We start from the raw sequence: 21,319 nt of genomic DNA on the forward strand, positions 1-21,319 counted from the left end.
TTGCTGAAAGTGATGATTGTGATGTCCTTGCAATATCAAAAAATATGGATGCAAATTCTGATTGGTATTTAGATTTTGCTTCCACTATTCACATATGTTATCAAAAGGATTATTTTGATTTACTTCAAGAATGAGTGGCTGGGAATTTGACTTTGGTAATAAGTCAATGGTGAAGGTCATGGGTATTGGAGTGGTGAAAATCAAAATATTTAATGGGATTGTGCACTCTTTGGGTGGTGTGACTTATGTCTCAAAAATGTGTAAGAATCTAATATCATTAAGCCTGTTAAACTCTAAAGGGTATGGATATTCTGCTTGTGATATGGAGTGGTAAAAGTTAGACAAGGTGACATGGTCTTGATGAGGGGGAATTTGCATAATGGCTTGTATCGTCTAGAATGCGAGGCCTCGAAAGGATGGGAACAGTGCACAGGGCATGGTAGCTACCAAAGTGAGATTTCATTTGTCGAGGAGGTGATGAAAGGTTTCCATGGTGTAAACAATGGTGAAAGGACGAAAAATCTTACCAATAGTGAATTGGAAGGGTCGTCGAGGTCCCTTTCCGAAGTCAATTAGTGCCATTGACTTGACGGCTACACAGGTGCATTGGCCGTTTTATGGAATCAAGTGTTGGACCATGCTTGATTCGGTATGTGTAGTCGTGGTAATTATAAAGGCCAATGATTTAGAAAGTCTTGTGCTTGGAGAGTTGTTCAAGGTGTTGGAAAGTAGGTGGAGTTAGGAAGTTGCAATTAGGTGCGACTAGTGGAATAGGTTTAAGGAGTTTGAATTCAAATCAAAGGTAAAGATTTGTTGAATTTTGAGTCCATCAAAATTCAAAATCTTATTTGACTAGGATTCTTGTTTGTGTACAATATTTAGTAGTTGTATGATTTTAAACTTCTTATTCCACATCGAATCCTAATCACATTATACTTTGGACTTTTATACTATAAAAGTGAATTTCTAAGCTTTAGAATTGAAAGTAGTGCTTTGAGAGCTCTAGAGAATGAACATCTTGTAACTCTATCTTTTGCTCTAGGTGGAGCTAGAGTGGTTTGAGTGAATGTTCTTGGGAGGTTATTGAGGAAGAGTGTGCAAGGGATCTTGGGTTGTTTTGGGGAACCATAAAGGTCAATTTATTGTACTTTAAATTCTCAATAATAGAAGAAAAGTTTCACTTCGTGGACGTAGGCAAGAGGCCGAACCACGTAAATTCTTGTGTTTTTTTGTTTGCTTATTTTCTCTGGATTTTATCTTTGTTGATTCTTGGGCAATTTCCACAACACCTCTTTAATGGCATGATATTTGATTCTGATATGCTTGATCCTCCATGATCTATTAGATTTTTTGTCTTAGAAATGACAGACTTGTTGTCAATCCAAAGTGCAATAGGTTCATCATAGTTGAACCTCAAATCTTGAAGAAATTTTCTCAACCAAATTGCCTAATTTGCACTTGAAGTAGCAACAACATATACTGCTTCAACAAAGGATTGTGCAACAATATCCTACTTCTTGGAGTACTAAGCAAAAATAGCACTTCTAAAAGAAAAACAACACCCATTAGTACTCTTAGTGTCTTCCACGTACGCTTCCACCCCAGTCACTATCACAATAGCCTTGAAGCTCTTTTTTTCTACTTTGTTAAACTTCAGTCCATAGCTCAGTGTCCTTTTAACATACATGAGTACTCTCTTAGCAACAACTAAGTGAATTTCAAAAGGATTGTGCATAAATCTAGAGAGTAAGCTAGTGGCATACATAATGCCAGGTCCTGTAGCAAAATGATACAACAAACTTCCTATCAACCTCCTATAAGAAGTTTCATCTGTCTCAACACCTCCATCATCCCTACTCAGCTTGTTACCATAGGCTAAAGGTGTTGCTATTGTCTTGCAATTCTCCCCTCTAAATTTTTTTAACAAATCAGAAGCATACTTCTTCCGATTCATCAATATGCAATCAACTTTTTGTTCAATCTACAAACCAAGGAATTGTGACATCTTGCCAAAATCACTTATGTCAAATTCTTTTTTGCATTTTCAATTTGAAATCATCCACAAAACTACCATCTGGTCCAATGATAAGCAAATCGTCAACATAGAGTGAAACTATTAATTGAACTAGATTACTTGAGTTTTTAACATACAAAGTATGTTCACTGTCACATCTAAAAAAACCTTGACTTTGCAAGTTACTATCCATCTTCTCATAGCATGCTCTTGGAGCTTACTTGAGCCTATAAAGTGCTTTGATAAGTTTGCAGACCTTATACTTTTTACTTGGTTCAACAAATCTTTCAGGCTGATTTCTGAGTTCTTTCGCTGAGTTTTGTTTTTTGCTTTCTTTGTTTCAGGGTCTTTCTTTTCTTTCCTTTTTTTTTTTGTTTCTTTTTTATCACTTGTGGTCTTTCCCTGTTTTGTGTTAATTCTCAAGAAAGGATTTCTTTCTTGGTTGATTAATGAATCATTGTCTTTAAAAAAAAAAGATAGTTGGTGTTAAGGACTATAATTGTTGTGCACATTTCACTCAAAGTTTCAAGGTTTTTAAATTTATTTTGGATAATCAAAATGGTGAATTGTTAGAGGAAAAAGAGGTAAAAAAATATAAATAGAGGCGGATCTAGTCAATTTTTGTTTTGGAGTCAAAGACAATGAGGAATAAAGGTTAAAAATTTTTAAAACTAATATGTTGAACTTAACTAATAATCAAAAACTTTATAATAGACAATAATTTTATAAAACATGTAAATCAAAATAAATAAAAAAAGAAAGACTTATAATAATCATTTAGGAAAAGTTGTGCTCAACGATATTTCTTCAATTCCAATTCATCAATTCAATTATTGACTTTATACTGAAAATGCGAGTAATACCTTTTTCAATATAAATAACTAAATTATTTGCAAAAACCAAAAGAATCAAAATAAAGCGAATTAATCAATCAAATAAGATTAAAAATATGATACATGAATGAAATTTTAAGCAACAACTAACAGTGTTTAAACACTAAAATCATAAAAAATAAAATCCATATAACAAAAAAAAAGAAGAACATGACAAGTAGAAGATAGAACTTATATAACAAAAAAGAAAAATATGGTTGATGGTTCATAGATATTAAAATAAAGTTTATAGAAACTATGAACATATGAGCAAATAAAAGAGAAATGAAAAAAATAAACAAATAATAATAAAACAAAAGAAAAAATACAGAATAAATAAAAAAATTATTTGTATTAATTATTAAATAAAAAATTATTTTAAAGAGTATTAAAAATATATATAAAAAATAAAAGTTTTAAAAATTTTGGGGGACTACCATGCTATGCTCCGCCTTTGAGTATGGATGAAGATGTAGTGTTTGTGAGTAATAATCAGACCTTGGCTATGTCAATTTCGAATTTTTTTTGAAGGCAAACCTAATTTTATATATTTCACAATTGATTATATCATTATTAGTACTTATTAGCCAATTGGCTCTCCAAATTTTGGTTTTTTCAACCTAAAAACCGGAAAGTGGGAATATATTACCAATTTGATCTTTCAAACAAGTATCTAACTCCATACATTTGGATCGTACTACCAAATAAATTTAACTTATATTAAAATTAATTATGTTATACTTTTAGGGTTAGGGTATATGTTAATTTTATCTTTTCATCTTTATAGCTTTTAGATTGTCTTTTAAATTTTATTCAATTATTATTTTATAGCTAATTAGTAATTGTTGCATTAACTTTTTTATGAAATATAATGATAAACTTATTTTTTTTAATAATTTTTATACATTATCAATTTAACTGGAGAATGCGAAAAAATTAACGATATATTAAAAAGCCATAATCCATAAATATATAATCATTAAAGCTATCGTGAATTCCATTAAAAGATGGAGTAGGTCTTGGGTAAATTAATACGAGTCTTTCATTATTTATTAGGCATGTCTTTTGAGTTAAGAACATGGACCGTGAGTTCTAAGCTTACTTAGTCTCTATTTTCAAAATTTAAGGTCATACGAGATTTGGTTCTATAAATACGGATAAAAATGGTATCAGCAAAGCTCTCCTCTACTCATTGATGTGGGATCCTTTTCGAATGTTGCACAATTGGGTAAAAAAATATAACGGATCATTGCACAATTGAGTGGCGTATAATGTCACAGATTCGAGATGAGTCTTGGATATTAAATACGTATATAAACATGAATTTTTCAATACGTATCAAGCATGTATTCGAGTTAAAACTATAATTGAGTGAGATAAAATATTACAAATTTGATATAAGTCTTGGATATTAAATATTTATATAAATATAAATTTTTCAACACCTATCAAGCATGTCTTCAAGTTAAGACCACATGAGCTCGGATTAAGTTTCGACCATAACAAAAGTAGTCATAATAGAATCAAAGGCTTACACAATTTGATAAGGTAATATATCACGAATCCAACAATACAAAGATTTTGAATATATATATATAATTTTTCGATACCTATCAATCATAACTTTGAGATAAATCTTAAATATTAAACATGTATATAAATATGAATTTTTTAATACCTATCAAACGTGTTTTCGAGATAACTCTTGAATATATAATCATGAAAACATACAAGAGAACGCGTGATTTACGGATTGATTAAGACTACATGACCTTGGTTTAAGCACCGACCCTATCAAAAGTAATCGTAATAGAATCAAAGGCAGGTATAAAAAAAACAAGGGGAGGAGAGAAACTTATCAAATTTGAATAACGATCCTTCCATCAAGATTCTGAGCATCGATTCCTTCAAAAGGATGTTTTCAATCTCAGTCAGAGGATCCTAGGCCCATTGATGAATGAGGGCATTCACTGCAAACATCAACTCGCTCTCTCGCTCAATCTGTTCAGCTGCAACTTGCAGAGCACTTAGCGGCTGTCGCATACGCCGAATATCCTTTCTCTTCCTTGCCTGCCAATCTCACTTTCATAGCCCTCCGGCGACGACCCTGTTTGGACAAGCGATTTTCAAAATTACAAGAGTTTAATTTTAGCTGCAAAGCCTCACAATAAATACCTGACGACAACACTCTTAAATCCTCGCTTAATTCCTACTTCCTTCTTTCCCTTCTGCTCCTGGGTGACCGTCCTCCATCTCAGCCATCATTCCAATTTCTAATCCAACAAAACCCAAATATTTCTTCTTCCAAAACCCCGATAATTTCTTTCCCCTAAACCCTAACATACAACAGGTATTCAATAGAACCGGGCAACCAGCGACCAGAGAGACACCGCCGCCTCTGGCCAAGTCCTGAAGGAGGTTCGAGAAAGAACAGACGAGGGCGTGAAGCAGGCGTGGGGCGAGCGTATTGCGTCCAGAAAGAGTGTTACAGCGTGTAAAGTTTCGTAGGCAGCGCCGCTGATTTATGGAGCTCGTTGGGATTGGATATGCAGGGGATTCTATCTCTTCACAAGCTTATAACCATTGAAGGAAGGGTAATTACACACCAGAAATTATATATTTGTATATATGCACGTTTTGTTGCGATTTAGTAGTTAATATGGATATTGAAATCTTTGAGGTAGATTAGGCAGCAACTATATGCCAATTTTCTTTTTGTTTGTTGCCGCAGATAAAGGTTTTTTAAGAAGACTGGGGTTTTTTACTTCGCTACTTGCATTTTGTTCCCTCCTCTACCAAAGAGAGAACAGGAATTACGATTTAAATCACAAGGCAAATAATTTTATTGAAAATTCCAAAGTTAAAATGTTAAAATTAATTGGAGAATGAAATGGGTGATTTTACTTTTATATAAGAATAGTTATGTTAGAGATGGTAATTACATTTTACTATTTTAGTCAATTTTTAATTTTTAATCAATTTAGAATTTGCTTTTATATTAATAGTAAGCAACTAGCAATTAGAGATAGGCAAGTAGCAAAAGTGACAACTAAACAGAGCCATAAGGGAAGAGTAGGATTTATTATTTCGTTTATTTATTTATTTATTTGATTTTTGAGAGTTGAAGATATATATTGCAGTAAAAAGTTGGAATTTTATGGAATTATAAACTTTGATGACAAAATGTTTGTTAGTTTTCCTTTTGGGGGAGAAGGGAACAGGCAGGGCACATCTGTCTAGTTATATGAGAAGAGCTTTTGATACGTAGCAGACAAATAAAAAATTTCTACCCTCCTGCAATTGGAGACCAAATTATTATTTGAAACATAATGATTATTTCCCTCAATCCTTTTTTTTTTTTCAATTTCTTGCTTTGTTTTCTGTCTATTGTTGAGGTAAAAGCGTTTATCCAATGTTTTGTGGGAGTATGGCAAATTACTATGTTCTATGAGTGGGAGTTGACAATATGTGAGAATTTGGGTGTTAAGACATCTAAATGCTGGAGCTTGGCCCTTTGCTAGGTCTTATGCTTGTCTTGTGTTACATTCTACTTAGCTCTGATAATACTGAAGTGTTTGACATAGCAAGTGAGGACATAATTCTTACCTTCATAAATATATGGACATCATAAAAATCAAGAAATTATTATTGATGAATTTCTGGATTTTGTTGCTGTCAAGCAAGGAAAAGCTTGGCGTGCATATTCAAAGCCTGATGTATGTATTGCATATGTTTCTACTATCATTTAGTAGGAAAAGTGTCATGCATTGATACAAACCATTGCCTTGAGAGCTGCATAAAACTGTGTTCATAAAGCATGACTTATTTTTATTTTGGTATGTGCTTTACAGTGATGTATCATGATTTTTTTCACAAGTTGGTGAATTTGCTAATAAATTACAACCTCTAATGTCTTGGTTATTGGTTCAAAGGTGCATTGTTGATAATTATGACCTGGTAAAACTTTCATTAGTATAGTATAAAATATTTATAACTGTTAGTCCTTAACAGTAATGGAGTTGGCCTTTTGTCAGCATAGCCTAGGAATCTATTACACTTTCAAAATTTCCTCTTTTGGGTTTAAAATGTAAAGATTTATATGTAGCATAGTTGAATGTTTGTTTTCTTTGCACTGTCCATATGATATCCTGTAATTTGGTTATATGTTACGTGGTTAGTTTTCTTTTCACTTTCTGTATGATGTCCTATAATTTGGTAATTTGTTACATGGATTGTTTCTTTGCCCTTTCTTTTGATATCCTATAATTTGGTTCTAAGGCTTGATTGGGTATCAACATCATGCATGTAAACACATTACCTTATGAAGTCAACTTTGGACTGCCTAATTGCATCTGCTTTTAGTGCGCATTGGTGGTTATACATACCTGTATAAATTTGGTACCCAATTGAAGGAATCTATATGTTCAGAGACTACATGCTAGTTTGACAGAAAATCGGATATTATAGTTTATTGAAATTGTTACTGTTGTGATCATATGATGCATGCTAGTTTTATTATGAAGGCCAAGAGAGTGAAAGGTTTTGAGGTAAAGAAATGCCATAAAGGACTGAAGCTAAAAATTGCAAGGGACTGAAACTAGAAGAACATTATATTAACCATCGCAACAAGTTGAACCATTTATCTTAGTACACAAGGATTTTGTGCCAAGCATATATGATTTGATTTATCGAGCTCCGAGGAGGAAGGTAGCAATGATTGTGCACATGAAGATGAAAAGAATGACAACGATGAAGGTAACAACTCCAAGTTGTTTTCACATGTTAATAGCTTTGATCGGGTTAGTAGTTGTCCTTACCCCTCTACAACAGAAGAGTTGACACATTTTAAAAAAAAAAAAGAAGAGTTGACATGGCTTGGCTTGAAAGAAATTGGTCATCCCAGTCCTTCCATCTCTAGACCACCTAAGTTAAGCAGAACAGATGGGGAAAGCAAGATCTTGTTCCAAATGAAAATGGCAATGAGGCTGAAAAGTTTAGTAATTTAGATGAAGCTGATATTTTGCTCTCTGATAACTAGATGAAGAAATTCATCACAACCTGAAAGGAGGCATGGAGGGAGCACACCACAGCAGATGTACACTCACTCTCTCAAAAAATTAATGTGTTGTTTTTTTTCCCCTTCCCAATGTTGTCTCATCCTGAGGCATCTGTAATATTTTTAAAAGAATCTACCCAGATTTATGGTGGGGTTGGGATTATAAAATTATCAATTGTAGGTTTAGGGATATGGAAGGAGTTAAGTAGGTTTTAAAGCTCAAATAGGGTTTATTCACTTGTGATTAGATCTCAAAAGAGGCTTAATTGAATTTGAAGCTTAACCTGGGCACTTTGTGGTTTTAAAGAATGAGCAATGTGATTGTTTGAAGGAAGAAGCCACCATGAGACCTCTCTTTAATGTTTGCTTGCTTTGCGTTCATAACGTTCATTTTACTCCTGGCACTTTTAATTAGAGATCTCATCAAGGATTTCCTCCTTTTGATCTCATTTCAATTTTATAAGTAATTTGAGCTACATCTCTTGGCATAAAGTGGACTTGTTACCAACCTTGAAGAGATTTGTGGATTTAACCCTTGTTAGTATAGAGATTTGTGGATTTAACCCTTTCCTGAATGTTAACTGCATGAGGCAGAACATTGAGTGTTTTTTTTTTTAATCACTCTGTAATAGGACATGCATTTTGTGGACTTTTATTTTTATTCATAGGTCCTGCAAAGAATTCTCTCCTTTTACAAGTCAACAGCTGAGGATGACAATGAAGTCAATGTTTATTTCTTATTCATTTATTGATTATTAAATGTTGCTGTAAGTTGCTTTTCAAAAAAAAAATGTTGCTGTAAGTTTACTGTGCTTTAGCTGGTTGCAATAAGTTGTTATTTACTAAAGTGCTAAATTCCAGCAGAATCTAGTGAAAGCTCCTTGCATTCTTTCAGTTATCTTCTTTTTATCATTTGGTAACTTGAAGAGCATGTGCATGTGACATAACATTGTTTACTTTCAATTGTATATTAAAGCATTCTCCTGTTTTTACCTTTTCCTGGTAAAAATGTTTTTTGCTACAGTTGAAGCATTTACCTAAGTGCTAAGTTGCTGCAGAATATAGTGAAAGCTCCTTTGACCCCTTCAGTTGAGGGTCCTTTTTTGAGACACTCACCTTAGTGCCTAGGGTGTGCACCTTGAAAGGTAGTAGGCACAAAAAGGCTCAAGTGGTAAGGGTGGGATGGGTTTGGTAGAAATCTTATGTTTGAGAAGTAACAGTCTTCATTGTACCAAAAAAAAGTATAAAAGATGTACCTCAATTAAGTGACCCCATTTTTTTTAATTGTATGAGCTGTATTTTCAATATATATACATAAAAGGTCTTTAAATGTGTTTTTACGAGAATAAGGATAGGATAATGTTGTCCATATGTAACTTCTTCTTGGAGGTATAAGTGTAGGGACCTTATAGCTAGAGTTTAATTTGATGGTGACTTTTAGCTAATTATGACAATGCATTTAGGTTTATGATATATTAGGCAATGGAATTGAGTCAAGTTTTTGAATGCATATACTTTGGGTTTTTCATCTTGGGTGCCATGATTTTGATACTGCTTTTATTTATTATGATATATTCACTTGGGTGAGTGCCTTCTTTATGTCTTGTCGTAGGTGGCACAACAGTCCTATCACCTTCAGTGTGCCAATGACTGCGGTGACTTTTCAAGTTTATTTTATGGATTCCTATCTGCTAGGTATGTTTATTGTGACAAGCTATTATGGGATCTAGGATTATGATAAAACTTTCTTTTTCAATATAACAGGTGACATCTATCAGAAAAGGAATGTTGGATGGCATCTATGATACCATCCAAGCCATCAGACAATTTGAATTGACTAACACAGCTGATAATAAATCTGGATATGAAAGCATTGATGTTGAACCAAGTGAGAAGGATGCATCGCTCCTCGTACGCAGACATTGTAAGTAGATTTTGCTTGATGCTATTGGGAAAAATAAGAAAAAGAAAGAAAGAAAGGAAGTTCTAGTATGCTTTTGTGGTTTTTGCATCTTCCTTCTTTAAAAAACATGGTTGAGTAGTTCAAGAATATTTCTTTTCTTGTCCTTTGTTTGAAGTCTTTTTTTTTTTGGTGACTGTGGGTTGTGGGGTGGATGAGTTCCTTGGTGATTCTTTAATTGTTATAGTTAGTTAAATTATTTTTTGTAGCTTTATTTTAATAATTTTCTGTTTCTCTAGAAATGGGCCTAATTATTGATTGGATTGTATCTGAAATTATCAGGTCTTTTTGATAGTTCTTGTTTGTTTGTTTGTTTTTTGGCTTGGATCTGATTCTCTTTTAGTTTGATGTTTATTAGATTTTATTATTACTTTAGTTTCTTTGTTCAGATGGTAGCATTTTGGACTTTTTTTCTTTTTAAAGTTTAATTGTCAATTTTGCTTCTGTTAGAACTTTGGCTTGCGATTTTATGGTCACCAGCATTTGCTTTGTTAGGGTTGCATGGCTGATTGTGGGTTGAGTGGTTGATAAAGCTTGGTGCCATTTTTTGATGTGGTTAATTTGAATAGAGAAAGAGATTAAATACCCAAATTGCTGAGAATGAAATAACCAGATCACCTGAAGAATTTCCAAAAATGGCAAGGTTTCTCCCGCTGCATAACTTTGATTTGACATACCAAGGCTTAGATTTGTGTGTAAGTGAAAATGCAGTGACAATGATGCAAGCCTCAAACAGCAGCCAAATGTGTTATCTTTTGTACAACCACCGGTGTTTGTACAAAAATGGATTGTCAATTTTATGACGCCTCAGTCTTCTGTCTCTTCTCTTTAGAAATATATTAGTTGCTAGGTGTGATAGCAGAAGATGTTATTAGGAAAATTATTACTTATTTTGAGCCTAATCATGAAATTTATGGTGGTAAAGTACTTGAAAAACAAAAGTTAATTTTGCCAAGAAAGCTGTTTAAATGTGGGTCTTGGCTGGCTGAGCCATTCTATGTTAAGGAGTTCAAGTCCCTTGGTCATGGGGAGTTCTTCAAGTTCCTATAGGGACACGCTTCTTTATTACCTATTAAACTGCAGAAACTCTTGGCTGCTAAAGTATGTGAAAAGTCTCATTCTGAGGCTTGCCTTCTCCAGCATCTGTTGATTGTTATAATATCACGAGCTTTTGCAGTTTCTCCTTAAAATTGACATGCCTTTGTTTCAGATGAGTTGGACATCTTAAGCTCCATAGTTCATCAAGTCAGGGAGGTCAGTGGTACTGGTTCTGAAAGCAGGAGGACCATCCATTCATCTAAAAGAACAGAATCAGATCAGAATAGCATGAATAGAGATGCTGGTGGATTCTGGTAATACAAGATTTGGTGAACAAAAAATTTCTCAATCTGAGGTTTAAATTTATTCAAAAACCATAATCTTTCACTGCAAACTTATTTTTCAGGTGTTAAAATCTCAACCCCAATTGAAGCCATATAGTGACATAGGCAAATGATGAAGATATGGTATATAAGTAGAAACAGATACAAGATCAAATTGCAAGGAAGAAGAGGGGTGTGAGTGCCCTCCAAGTTGCAGCTGAACAGACTAAGCGTGAGATGGAGCTGATGTTTGCGGCAAATGCCCTCATTCATCATTTTGAAGGAATCCATGCTCGGAATCCTGATGGAAGGAACATTATTCAAATTTGACAAGTTTTTCCTTTTTTTTTCTTTTAATGTATTTATACCCAACCTTGATTCCATTATGACTGTTTTATTGATTAAATAATTACGGATAATGACTTCTTAATATATCATTATCATTCTCTTGTTAAATTGACAAGTGTATAGAAAGCATTTTTTAAAATTAAGATTGTCATTATGTTTTAGAAGAAAGAAGTTAATGCAACAGTCGTTAAATAAAAATAAAATAATAATTAATTAAAATTTAAAAGAGAATCAAAAGATGATATTGATGAAAAAAATTAAATGAACGTATATTTACAAAAATCAAAGTTATGACATGATTAATTTAAATGTAATGTAAGGAGGTAAATGCTTGTGTGCAAAGGTTTGAATTGGTAATGTATTTTCACGTTTTCATCTTTTATATTGAAAAAATCAATATCTTGAGCATGAACCGGTTTTAGACAATAATAATAAAATAATTATATGTGAGATATATAGAATAAGATTGGGTTTTAAGAAAATTAAAAACCAAAATAGTTAAGGTTTGATTATCACTAATAAAAACACTACATCTCTGTCTATATTCTTTATCTCTTTTTTCTTCGGACAATTCACCACTTTGATCATCCAAAACCAACTTAAAAATCTTAAAACTCTTAGTAAAATGAACACAATAATGATAGTCTTTAATGTCAATATCTTTTTAGATAATCGAACAAAATATGCTCAATGAACATAAACCTTTAACCTTCATGTGTCAATATGAATATGTTCACCTTTGCAAGGCGGTTCAATAAGTTTAAAAGCTTAAAGCGAAATATTTAATGAGGTATTTTTTTATTAAAATTAAAAATATTAGCAAATTTTTATTCTTTTAACTTTTTGAGATTTAAAATTTTTATATGTTTTAAATGTCTAATACAAAATCAACAATCAAATTTTTTAATTCAAATAAATCAAATACCACATAAAATAAAGGTAATATAACAGTATAATATAAATTAAAAATTAAAGTAAAAAAGTTTATAAATATTAGAATAGTAGTACCTAATTGTTGAATACTTACTGAAAACCGCAAATGAGGTTCACGGTTTTATGAAGATAATAACATAACGGACTTCTTATGTATTCTTTGGAAGAAAATTGAAGTTAAAGGAAGAAGGAAGAAAGAATAAATGAGAAAAGAAGAATTCAAAAGTAGATATTATACATTGAAAATGAAATAATTGGTTTTATATATAAGAGAAAAATTAGTTGTTATAACTCATTAAATATATTGATTAGAAATAGGAGATATAAGTGAGAAAAAAATAGTTGTTGGAGATGATTAAATACAAATGACCGTTAGTTGATTGAAAATAATATAGTATTCTAAAAATTAGAAAGTGATAGAAAATTGAGATTTATTATACACATAATTAAGAAAGTGAGAAAACATGTAATTTTATTAATTTTTATATATTTTTAATATAATAAATTATATTATAAAATTATAAAGCTTCCTCAAATTGGAGACCAAAAGCCCTTACTTGGGTGACTTTACCCAAGGGCCCGTTTGTGACCTTTGTCATAAATTCTAACAAATTTTACCAGTTAAATCCTTGACACAAACTCTAACGAATTTTACCAGTTAAATGCATCTATATGGGGTAACCATCTGATCACCCTTCCATTTGTCCACTTGTGCTTTGCGAATTCATAAGAATTGCATTCATTTTCCCCGGATACTAGCCCGAAATATGGAAAGTTGAGGTTGATAGTGTGCTCACTTGCAGGTTGCAACCTTGCATTTGCTGTCCCTATAAGTGCCAGACTAATAAATCAGGACTCAGACTTGGATTTCTACAAGGTGGGTTCCATTTTGTATAGGGCAGTTTAAAGGTTGTTTTTGTGTAAGGGTGATTTTGTACAGGGTGCTGGATATGGGTTAAACATTTGTCTTCCTATAGAGGGAGGGTTATGATTTAAAGGTAACCCCATTATTAATGAAAACACTTCATGTCTTATCCCAAAAAAAAATTTTTTGCGTGAAGAAAAGGTTTTTAAATTTTCATTGCACATGTATACTCGTTTATATGATTTTTCCCAACAAAATGAACCCAAAAGGACCACTTCCTCATTTCTGAAGGACATGACATTGGTTGCTGCCCCATTATGCTCTTCGCCACAATAATCCAGACATTAAACATTTTGGATGTTTCAAAGATCTTATGCTCATTTGGATTTTCCCTTTTGTCGACGTAGCATATAGTTAGATACAAAAAAAATTCCAAAAATTTTCCTCGTATAAAAAAATTACAAAAAAACAGAGAAAATGGTGATATTATATGCATATGCAATGAAAAAGGCAGTGCCGGCTCAACGGTAAAGCCACTGAAGCAGTAGCTTTAAGCCCTAAATTTTTTGTACATTTTTTAATTTCATAATAATATAATAAATTATATTAAAAATATACAAAAATTAAAATTATTATTAAAATATTTACCTATCTCTTAGGCTTAATAAATATTTATTTTCTCTCCCCTTCACATACTTATTTATTCTCAACTATATATTTAACTCATTTTTCATATGAAAGTTAAGATAATTAATAAAATAATATATTCTCTCACTTTCTTAATTATGTGCTTAATAAATCTAAATTTTTTATCACTTCTCAATTCTTATAATACTATTAGTACTCAACTATTTCTCATATTTCTAATCAAATAATGATAAAATATATTTAATGATCTTTAATAACTTTTTTTCTCAACTATTTCCTCTATTTGCAATCAATTAATGGTAATCTGTAGATAATGATCTTCAACAGTTTTTTTTAATATATAAAATTAATTATCTTTTTTTATTCAATTTATAATATTTATTTTTGAATTCTTATTTTCTCATTTGCTCTATCTTTTTTACCTTCAATTTTCTTTTAAAGAATATGCACAAAGTCTATTATGTTATTATTTTCATAAAATTGTAAACTTTATTTGCTGTTTGCAATAAGCATTCAACAATTACGTATTATTGTTTTAATTTTTACAGACTTTTTTACTTTAATTTAGAGTTATATTATATTGTTATATTATCTCTATTTTATGTGATAGTTAATTTATTGAATTATAAATTTAATTCAAAGTTTTAATAATTTTAATTCAATTTCAATATAAAAGATCTCATTTAATTATTTAATTTTAGGCTTTCAAGATTATTGAGTCGTCTCTCAAAAAGGACAGACATTTCTTATTTTTATCTTTAACTTGCTAATATATAAAGACATTAGAGTATTTAATTCAATAAAAAATACATATATTCTCTACTTAACAAAATTGAGTTTTAATCTATTCCTCTAAATCTAAAAAAAATAAAAAAAGAAAGCACCATGTGTAGAATATACATGCATCCTAAAACCTTTCACATTATACACCATTAGCTTCAACTTGAATCTCTCTCCTCCTATAAATACTAGACACCCTTTGCTTTCTCTACCTGTCTTCAATAGTTCAATTTCTAATTCTCTTCGTAGTATTAAAGAGAAATTAGGAAGAAAGAAAGCAAATTAAGATGGCGACGGGAGCCATTGATGAAGCAAGCAACATGAAGGTGATATTGAAACACCATGTATCAGGTTCTCCACAAGAAACAGATATGCACTTGACTGCAGGGACCATCAAACTAAAAGCATCAGGGGGCTCCAACGCAGTTGTTGTCAAGAATCTTTTTCTCTCCTGTGATCCCTACATGATTTTCAAAATGATGAAGCTCGAAAGACATTATTCTGACTCTTACACACCTGGTTCAGTTAGTTCATGCTTCTCTCTCTTTCCCCTTTTTATTTTCTGATCGAGTTTCCTCTCTCCTTTTGTCATATCATAATTAATTAGATGAACACACCCACACTAGGAATATTGTTTCTTGATTACTTTTTTTTTTTTCATGTTTTCTTTGTTTTTTTTTTTCTGTTATATTCGTTATTTAGAGCTCTTCTTCTCAGGTTTAACTACTGGAAATACAACAAAATAAAAGTAATGGTTTTGCAAGTTATGGTATGATTTTAGAAGTTAACTATATTATGTGGTCGATTTTTCTCTAATTCCTTTTAATTATTTGAGCATAATTACCCTTCGAATTCTCAACAACTTCCCACATCCGAGATTACTTCAAAAGGTAGAGAATAAACTGAAGGCCATAAATTACTCTTGACCTTTTCCTTGTCCGTGATGGGCGTTGCTAGTTGCTACCCAAAGAACATCTTCTGGTTTTCTATATACTGTTGCTCTCTATCCTACTTATTAACGATTTCCTCCTCTACAATAGAGTCAAGTAAACAGCCTTTTTTTTCTTTTCAATTAGAGTTTTTTTTTGCAGAAACTAGAATGGGAAAGGTTTACGTAAAATTCATTAGATAAAGTTCATGGAATTCCCTCTAAATAGAATTTATTGCGCAAATCAATAATATTTAAATAGGTAGCCCAAATTACATCTATATATACATAAAATCTAATTGATAGCTGTTGGACTGTGAAAATATTGTCAAAATTTGCAGTTATACTACCATTTTAAATAAAAAAATAGTATTAAAAATTTTATGAGTAAATTACCTAACAAGTTCTATCAATTTATTAATTTTCATTCTCAAATTTTAGTTTTCATTAATCATTGCAGAACTTAAATTATTTTTTAATCAAATTAATAATAGATCAAATAAATGCCACACGGAAAATACAGTTTTCTATATATAACTAAAATTCCATTATGTTGTCTTTTTAATACTTTGTTACTTCCTAGATCATAAATTCATTGTCTCTCTTATTAACATTCATGAAGATTAGGGGAAAAAAGAACTATGATTTTAGTGTATGTTATTTTAAAATTTTTCAAAAAAAATTATAAAATTGATTTTCCATGGCTTTTAATATCAAAGAGAAAGAAATCTCTCTATCAACTCCTATTGCATACTATCCTCAGGGTAATTCATATCAATCACTGTTAATACTTGGAGTTGGCACTTTTATATAGAGAAATAGAGAAGAGAGATATATACATATAATATATATATATGTAATATATTTATTATATATAATTTGATGAATTATAAGGGGTATTTAGATCAATCACTAATTTTAACACTTAAAGTTGGCACTTTTATATAGGGAGATAGAAAAGAAAGATATTTATATACTAGTCCAATGTACATCCACTATGTGGGTGAAATAAATAAATAATGTTATTATTTGGATGATTGTTAAAAAAAATTTAAATTATCATAAATATGAAAGCGAGAAAATGGGAAAATCAAAGATAAACATACCCATGTTTATATGTATTTTTTATTTTACAATTTGACTTGTATATAAATTCATTTGGGTCTTATATCTTTTCAAACTCAATTTGTGTTTTCTTTACTCTATTTTAAAAACCTGTACATTCAGCACTTATTCCTATTTTTCCCCTTTTGATACTTACAATAGTTAACTAATTTTTTACTTTTTTTGAACAATTATCCAAATAATAAATCTATTTATTTATTTATTTCACCCTTTGAGCAAAAAAATTTATTTATTTCGCCCACGCTTATATAGTGGGTGTGCATAGGAGATAAGACTAGTAGATATTAAGTAAATAAAATAAAAAAAATAGATAACTTTTCACATTTCCCACACATCTCAACTATACCGTACACATTCAAAACAACCCTCCCTTTATTCATTTGCCCTGGTCTCTCTGAGAAAGAAAAAGTAATGGCGAGCCAAGGCATTGAAGAAGCAAGCAACATTAGGGTGATACTCAAAAATTATGTGTGTGGTTTTCCAAAAGAAACAGACATGCAACTGGTCATTGGTACCTTAAAACTCAAGGTATCAGAGGGCTGTAAAGGAATTGTTGTGAAGAATCTCTATGTGTCATGTGATCCCTACATGACAACGAGAATGATGAAGATTCAAGGACATTACGTTGAGTCTTATGCGCCGGGTTTGGTCAGTGATTCATGCGTGTTCCTTTGGCTGTTTTTTAATTTTCCCTATGAACTAGACTGTATTAACTTCTTGAATTGTTTTTTTTTTTTATATGCAACAAACTACTATAGTTTGCTTGCATGCATTTCTTTGTGGAAGGGTGAGATTATGTGCATAGAAGAGAGCTATTTTATTTTCTTCTTTAAAATTCAAAGTTTATTGAATTTGAAAAAACAAAAAACTAAACAACTAGTACTAGAAAAGAACATTATGAATAAGGGGTTGAAACTCCATTAATTTTGAGCTTATTCTAGTAAGTCTGCAGGCTATCTACTCGAGCTGTAACTGGAGTGAACTCAAAGTATATGCAAGTCAAGTTTAACTAGAGTAACTTATTTCTTTGATACTTAAAGAAGAAGCGTAATAGAGCCTATTTTGAAACTTTCAAACCGGGTTGGTGATCAGCGGCTCACTGCCCATTTCTCTTAGTTTTCTTTTTGTTTTTTATTTTTTATTTTGGACCTTCTGTTCTTAACAAGAACACATTTCTTAACGTGTTTGTCTTTTATATCTTTCATTTTTTGTATCTGTTCAAATTTTCTCAGCAGAGAAATTTAGCAAAAGAATTGTTGATTGTTTACCCAAGGTTTGTTGGGCTTTTTAAGTCAGAGATGATATCTGCAAAGTAATTTGTTATCAATAATGTTATGAGAATTGCAAATTAAAAGCGGCAATTACTTGTGGATATAGTTGCAAGAGGTTACCCTATAAAATATGGAAAAGGCATAGAAAATTGATTTTTCATATTGGTATATCATGTTAAGTAATTATAAGGAGGGGGAATTTTAATGAAGTATTGGACCGATCGATTGGTGGTGTCATATGTTCACTACTCATTTCCTTGAGTAACTGACTTATTTTTTAAAAAAAATTGATACATGATGCAGCCTATAACTGGATATGGCGTGGCTAAAGTTTTAGATTCTGCACATCCAGACTTCCAAAAGGATGATTTGGTTTGGGGATTAACTGGTTGGGAAGAGTATAGTCTGATTACGGAGACAAATCACCTGTTCAAAATTCAACACACAGATGTGCCTCTTTCCTTCTATGCTGGAATTCTTGGTAAGTTGTCTCTTTTCCACTATATGAACTACAGATTCCTAGAAATGTTAATGGAAGGAAAGTAGTAAAGCTAGTATTTTTCTTCTTCTTTTTTTTGTTCTTTTTCAAAGATACAGATGACATCCTACGAGTATTGTGCTAGGAGAGTAGTCTAATACAAACTTAGTAATATGACATGCCAAATTTTATCAGTATTAAGGCCTCCTAAGTCCTAATTATCACAATTATTGGATTTGTGTTGATCACTCCAAGTCCACTAGACTCAATATGCCTATGCGACGCAAGAAACGTATTGACACTTTATTTGGATAGAATAAGAAAGTTTAGAACACAAATACTTAGCTCATACTCGGCCATATAGACGAATGGAATAGCAGACAAATTAAGCCTTACATCCTTGAAACTCAATTCAACTAGCTCATCTGAGAACTTGATAGTTGAATGAATGCATAAAACTTAATCAATTTTATTTGACTGATAATGGTCCAGGACCCAAAGGTCAAAAGCTAAAGCTAAACTACCAATCTCCCATTATTATGAGCTAAAATAGTCTGTTATGGTTATAATTTATAAGAGATCATTCCTTGGCTACCAAAGCTTGTCTTATTGAACGCACCTGGCTTGTGGTGAAGTACTGCATGAACCATCCTTTGTTCGCTTCTATTTTGTTTATGTTCAAGGAACCGATCTGTTGACACCGTTTGAAGAATAATTATAGGTATTAATTAGCACCTTTCTGCTGTTCGTTTTTACTATCCTCTCAAGATGAAATACTGCAATAAACTTTCCTTAAGTGTTGTTCTGATATATGTATAACATACTTGACAGGTATGCCTGGTATGACTGCATATATTGGTTTCTATGAGCTTTGTTCTCCTCAGAAAGGAGAATATGTCTTTGTTTCAGCAGCATGTGGTGCAGTTGGTCAGCTTGTGGGGCAGTTCGCAAAGCTGCAAGGGTGCTATGTCGTTGGTAGTGCTGGAAGTAATGAGAAGGTAGCCAGGCCTTATGATTGTTCATTCCGTGGTTTGCTATTTTTTTTTGCCTTAGTACTTAAACAGTTTTTGTTGTCTATATGCTCTCCTTGTTTTAATGCAATGTTTTCATTCTTCTTTTTTTTTTTGGGTTTTTATTTATATATATGTCATAGTTTTTTTTGATGTAATATCTTCTCCTTATGTTGCCCCGCTCGATGATGAGAACATTGTTGTTCGTTTAGGTGATTGCTAGAAATATTAGGGAACAACTTTTTTGAACCATTTTCTTCCCTCATAATCAGTTTGCTTCTCATGTCTGAATATTGTTGTAACCGCTTCGATTTAAGGTTGATCTGTTGAAGAACAAATTTGGATTTGATGAGGCTTTCAACTATAAAGAAGAGCCAGACTTTACTGCAACATTGAAAAGGTCAGTAGCAATATTTCTTGCAATTGAAATCTGATAGCCGATTGTGAAACCTTAGCCAAGTTGTATCTGATACTGACCCTGAAATTTTGAGGATCATCCGAGTGAACAGCTAAGCCAAAAACTTTGTAATTACCCCCATAGTTAACAGTTGGCGATTCAACTGCAAGCTTACCAATATCTGATGTGAAATCTAGTGGCAACCCTTTAATTATCGTGGCAGGTTCTTTCCTGAAGGCATCGACATTTACTTCGATAACGTGGGAGGAAAGATGCTGGACGCAGTTCTGCTCAACCTGAGAGTCCGTGCTCGCATTGCTGTGTGTGGGATGATCTCTCAGTACAACCTTGAGCAGCCTGAAGGCGTGCACAATTTGACGTCGATCGTGATGAAACAAGCCCGAATGCAAGGATACCTGGTCTTCGAGTACTACCACCTCTATCCAAAGTATCTGGAAATGATATTGCCAAAGATTAGGGAAGAGAAAGTAGTGTACGTGGAAGACATAGCCGACGGCCTCGAGAATGCTCCAGCAGCGCTAGTTGGGCTCTTCAGTGGCCGAAATATTGGAAAACAAGTGGTTGCTGTTAATTGTTTGTGAAATTGTGATCGAATCCAATTGCAAAGGTTTTCAGCTCTCAAGCTTCCTTATTGGATGGATGTTGCTAATTTGTTGGAAACCGCCATAACTTACAAGCATATGCTGCTTTAAGATTCATCAATGGAGAGTGATCATGTTTATTTCGGTTTTTCGCCATCATCCTAAATGCAAACCGTGAATTCTTAGATAGAAAATCATCTAAGAAATTAAATTAAAGGATTAGTTTATATCTTTAAGAGTAAATACATCAGAATTAATAAATTAATTTAGTTTTCAAATGAATATATATCAATCGTTTAAATTTTTACAATCATAATTCATTTTTATAATGTGGTAAAGAGCTTAGATTCAATTTTTTAATCATTTAAATTTGATTTTTTATTCAGTTATTTATAGATTGTTGAAACTCGAGATTGGAAAATAAAAAATATTAAATTTTTAGGACAGTGTATTTATATCACTTTACTTAAAGATTTTATTCTCTCACTGTTATGCAAAAAGTTATAAGTGATAAATATGATTAAATTCAGTAATTAACTGTATTTTACATTGAAAAAATTAATCTATTGAGTTCTCATGTATGACAAGATTATTAAACTCTAAGAAAAATTTTGAGAAGAGGAAGTGGGTGATTGTAAATTATTTCTATTTATTTATATTCAAAAAATCAA

General features: G+C 31.8%; 2 protein-coding genes across 4 annotated transcripts; both read left to right on the plus strand.

The window, feature by feature from the left end:
• On the plus strand, positions 4,679-11,719 carry LOC18602290. Of its 3 annotated transcripts, XM_018119873.1 has the most exons (5): positions 4,679-5,480; positions 9,555-9,597; positions 9,707-9,866; positions 11,113-11,254; positions 11,347-11,719. In XM_018119873.1, the coding sequence occupies exons 2-5, from the start codon at positions 9,589-9,591 to the stop codon at positions 11,351-11,353; spliced, it is 318 nt and encodes a 105-aa protein (XP_017975362.1). In that variant the 5' UTR covers positions 4,679-5,480; positions 9,555-9,588; the 3' UTR covers positions 11,354-11,719. The 3 variants fall into 3 exon arrangements, with proteins under 3 accessions (XP_017975362.1, XP_017975360.1, XP_017975361.1); XM_018119871.1 differs by lacking the exon at positions 9,555-9,597; XM_018119872.1 differs by lacking the exon at positions 9,555-9,597 and having other exon boundaries at positions 4,679-5,474.
• On the plus strand, positions 15,078-20,814 carry LOC108661793 (2-alkenal reductase (NADP(+)-dependent)-like). The gene is made up of 5 exons (XM_018119870.1): positions 15,078-15,361; positions 18,465-18,642; positions 19,471-19,637; positions 19,967-20,049; positions 20,270-20,814. The coding sequence occupies exons 1-5, from the start codon at positions 15,125-15,127 to the stop codon at positions 20,646-20,648; spliced, it is 1,044 nt and encodes a 347-aa protein (XP_017975359.1). The 5' UTR covers positions 15,078-15,124; the 3' UTR covers positions 20,649-20,814.

This window comes from Theobroma cacao, chromosome 4 (assembly GCF_000208745.1).
Source record: "Theobroma cacao cultivar B97-61/B2 chromosome 4, Criollo_cocoa_genome_V2, whole genome shotgun sequence".
Classification (NCBI taxonomy): Eukaryota; Viridiplantae; Streptophyta; class Magnoliopsida; order Malvales; family Malvaceae; genus Theobroma; species Theobroma cacao.

Bases quoted from the DNA above. Each gene is read 5' to 3' on its own strand.
- LOC18602290 (XM_018119871.1), top strand. From the start codon at position 5,433: ATGCAGGGGATTCTATCTCTTCACAAGCTTATAACCATTGAAGGAAGG. The intron at 5,481-9,706 runs GTAATTACACAC...TCAATATAACAG, and splicing joins TTATAACCATTGAAGGAAGG to GTGACATCTATCAGAAAAGG. The intron at 9,867-11,112 runs GTAAGTAGATTT...CCTTTGTTTCAG, and splicing joins GCTCCTCGTACGCAGACATT to ATGAGTTGGACATCTTAAGC.
- LOC108661793 (XM_018119870.1), top strand. From the start codon at position 15,125: ATGGCGACGGGAGCCATTGATGAAGCAAGCAACATGAAGGTGATATTG. The intron at 15,362-18,464 runs GTTAGTTCATGC...TACATGATGCAG, and splicing joins ACTCTTACACACCTGGTTCA to CCTATAACTGGATATGGCGT. The intron at 18,643-19,470 runs GTAAGTTGTCTC...CATACTTGACAG, and splicing joins CTTCTATGCTGGAATTCTTG to GTATGCCTGGTATGACTGCA.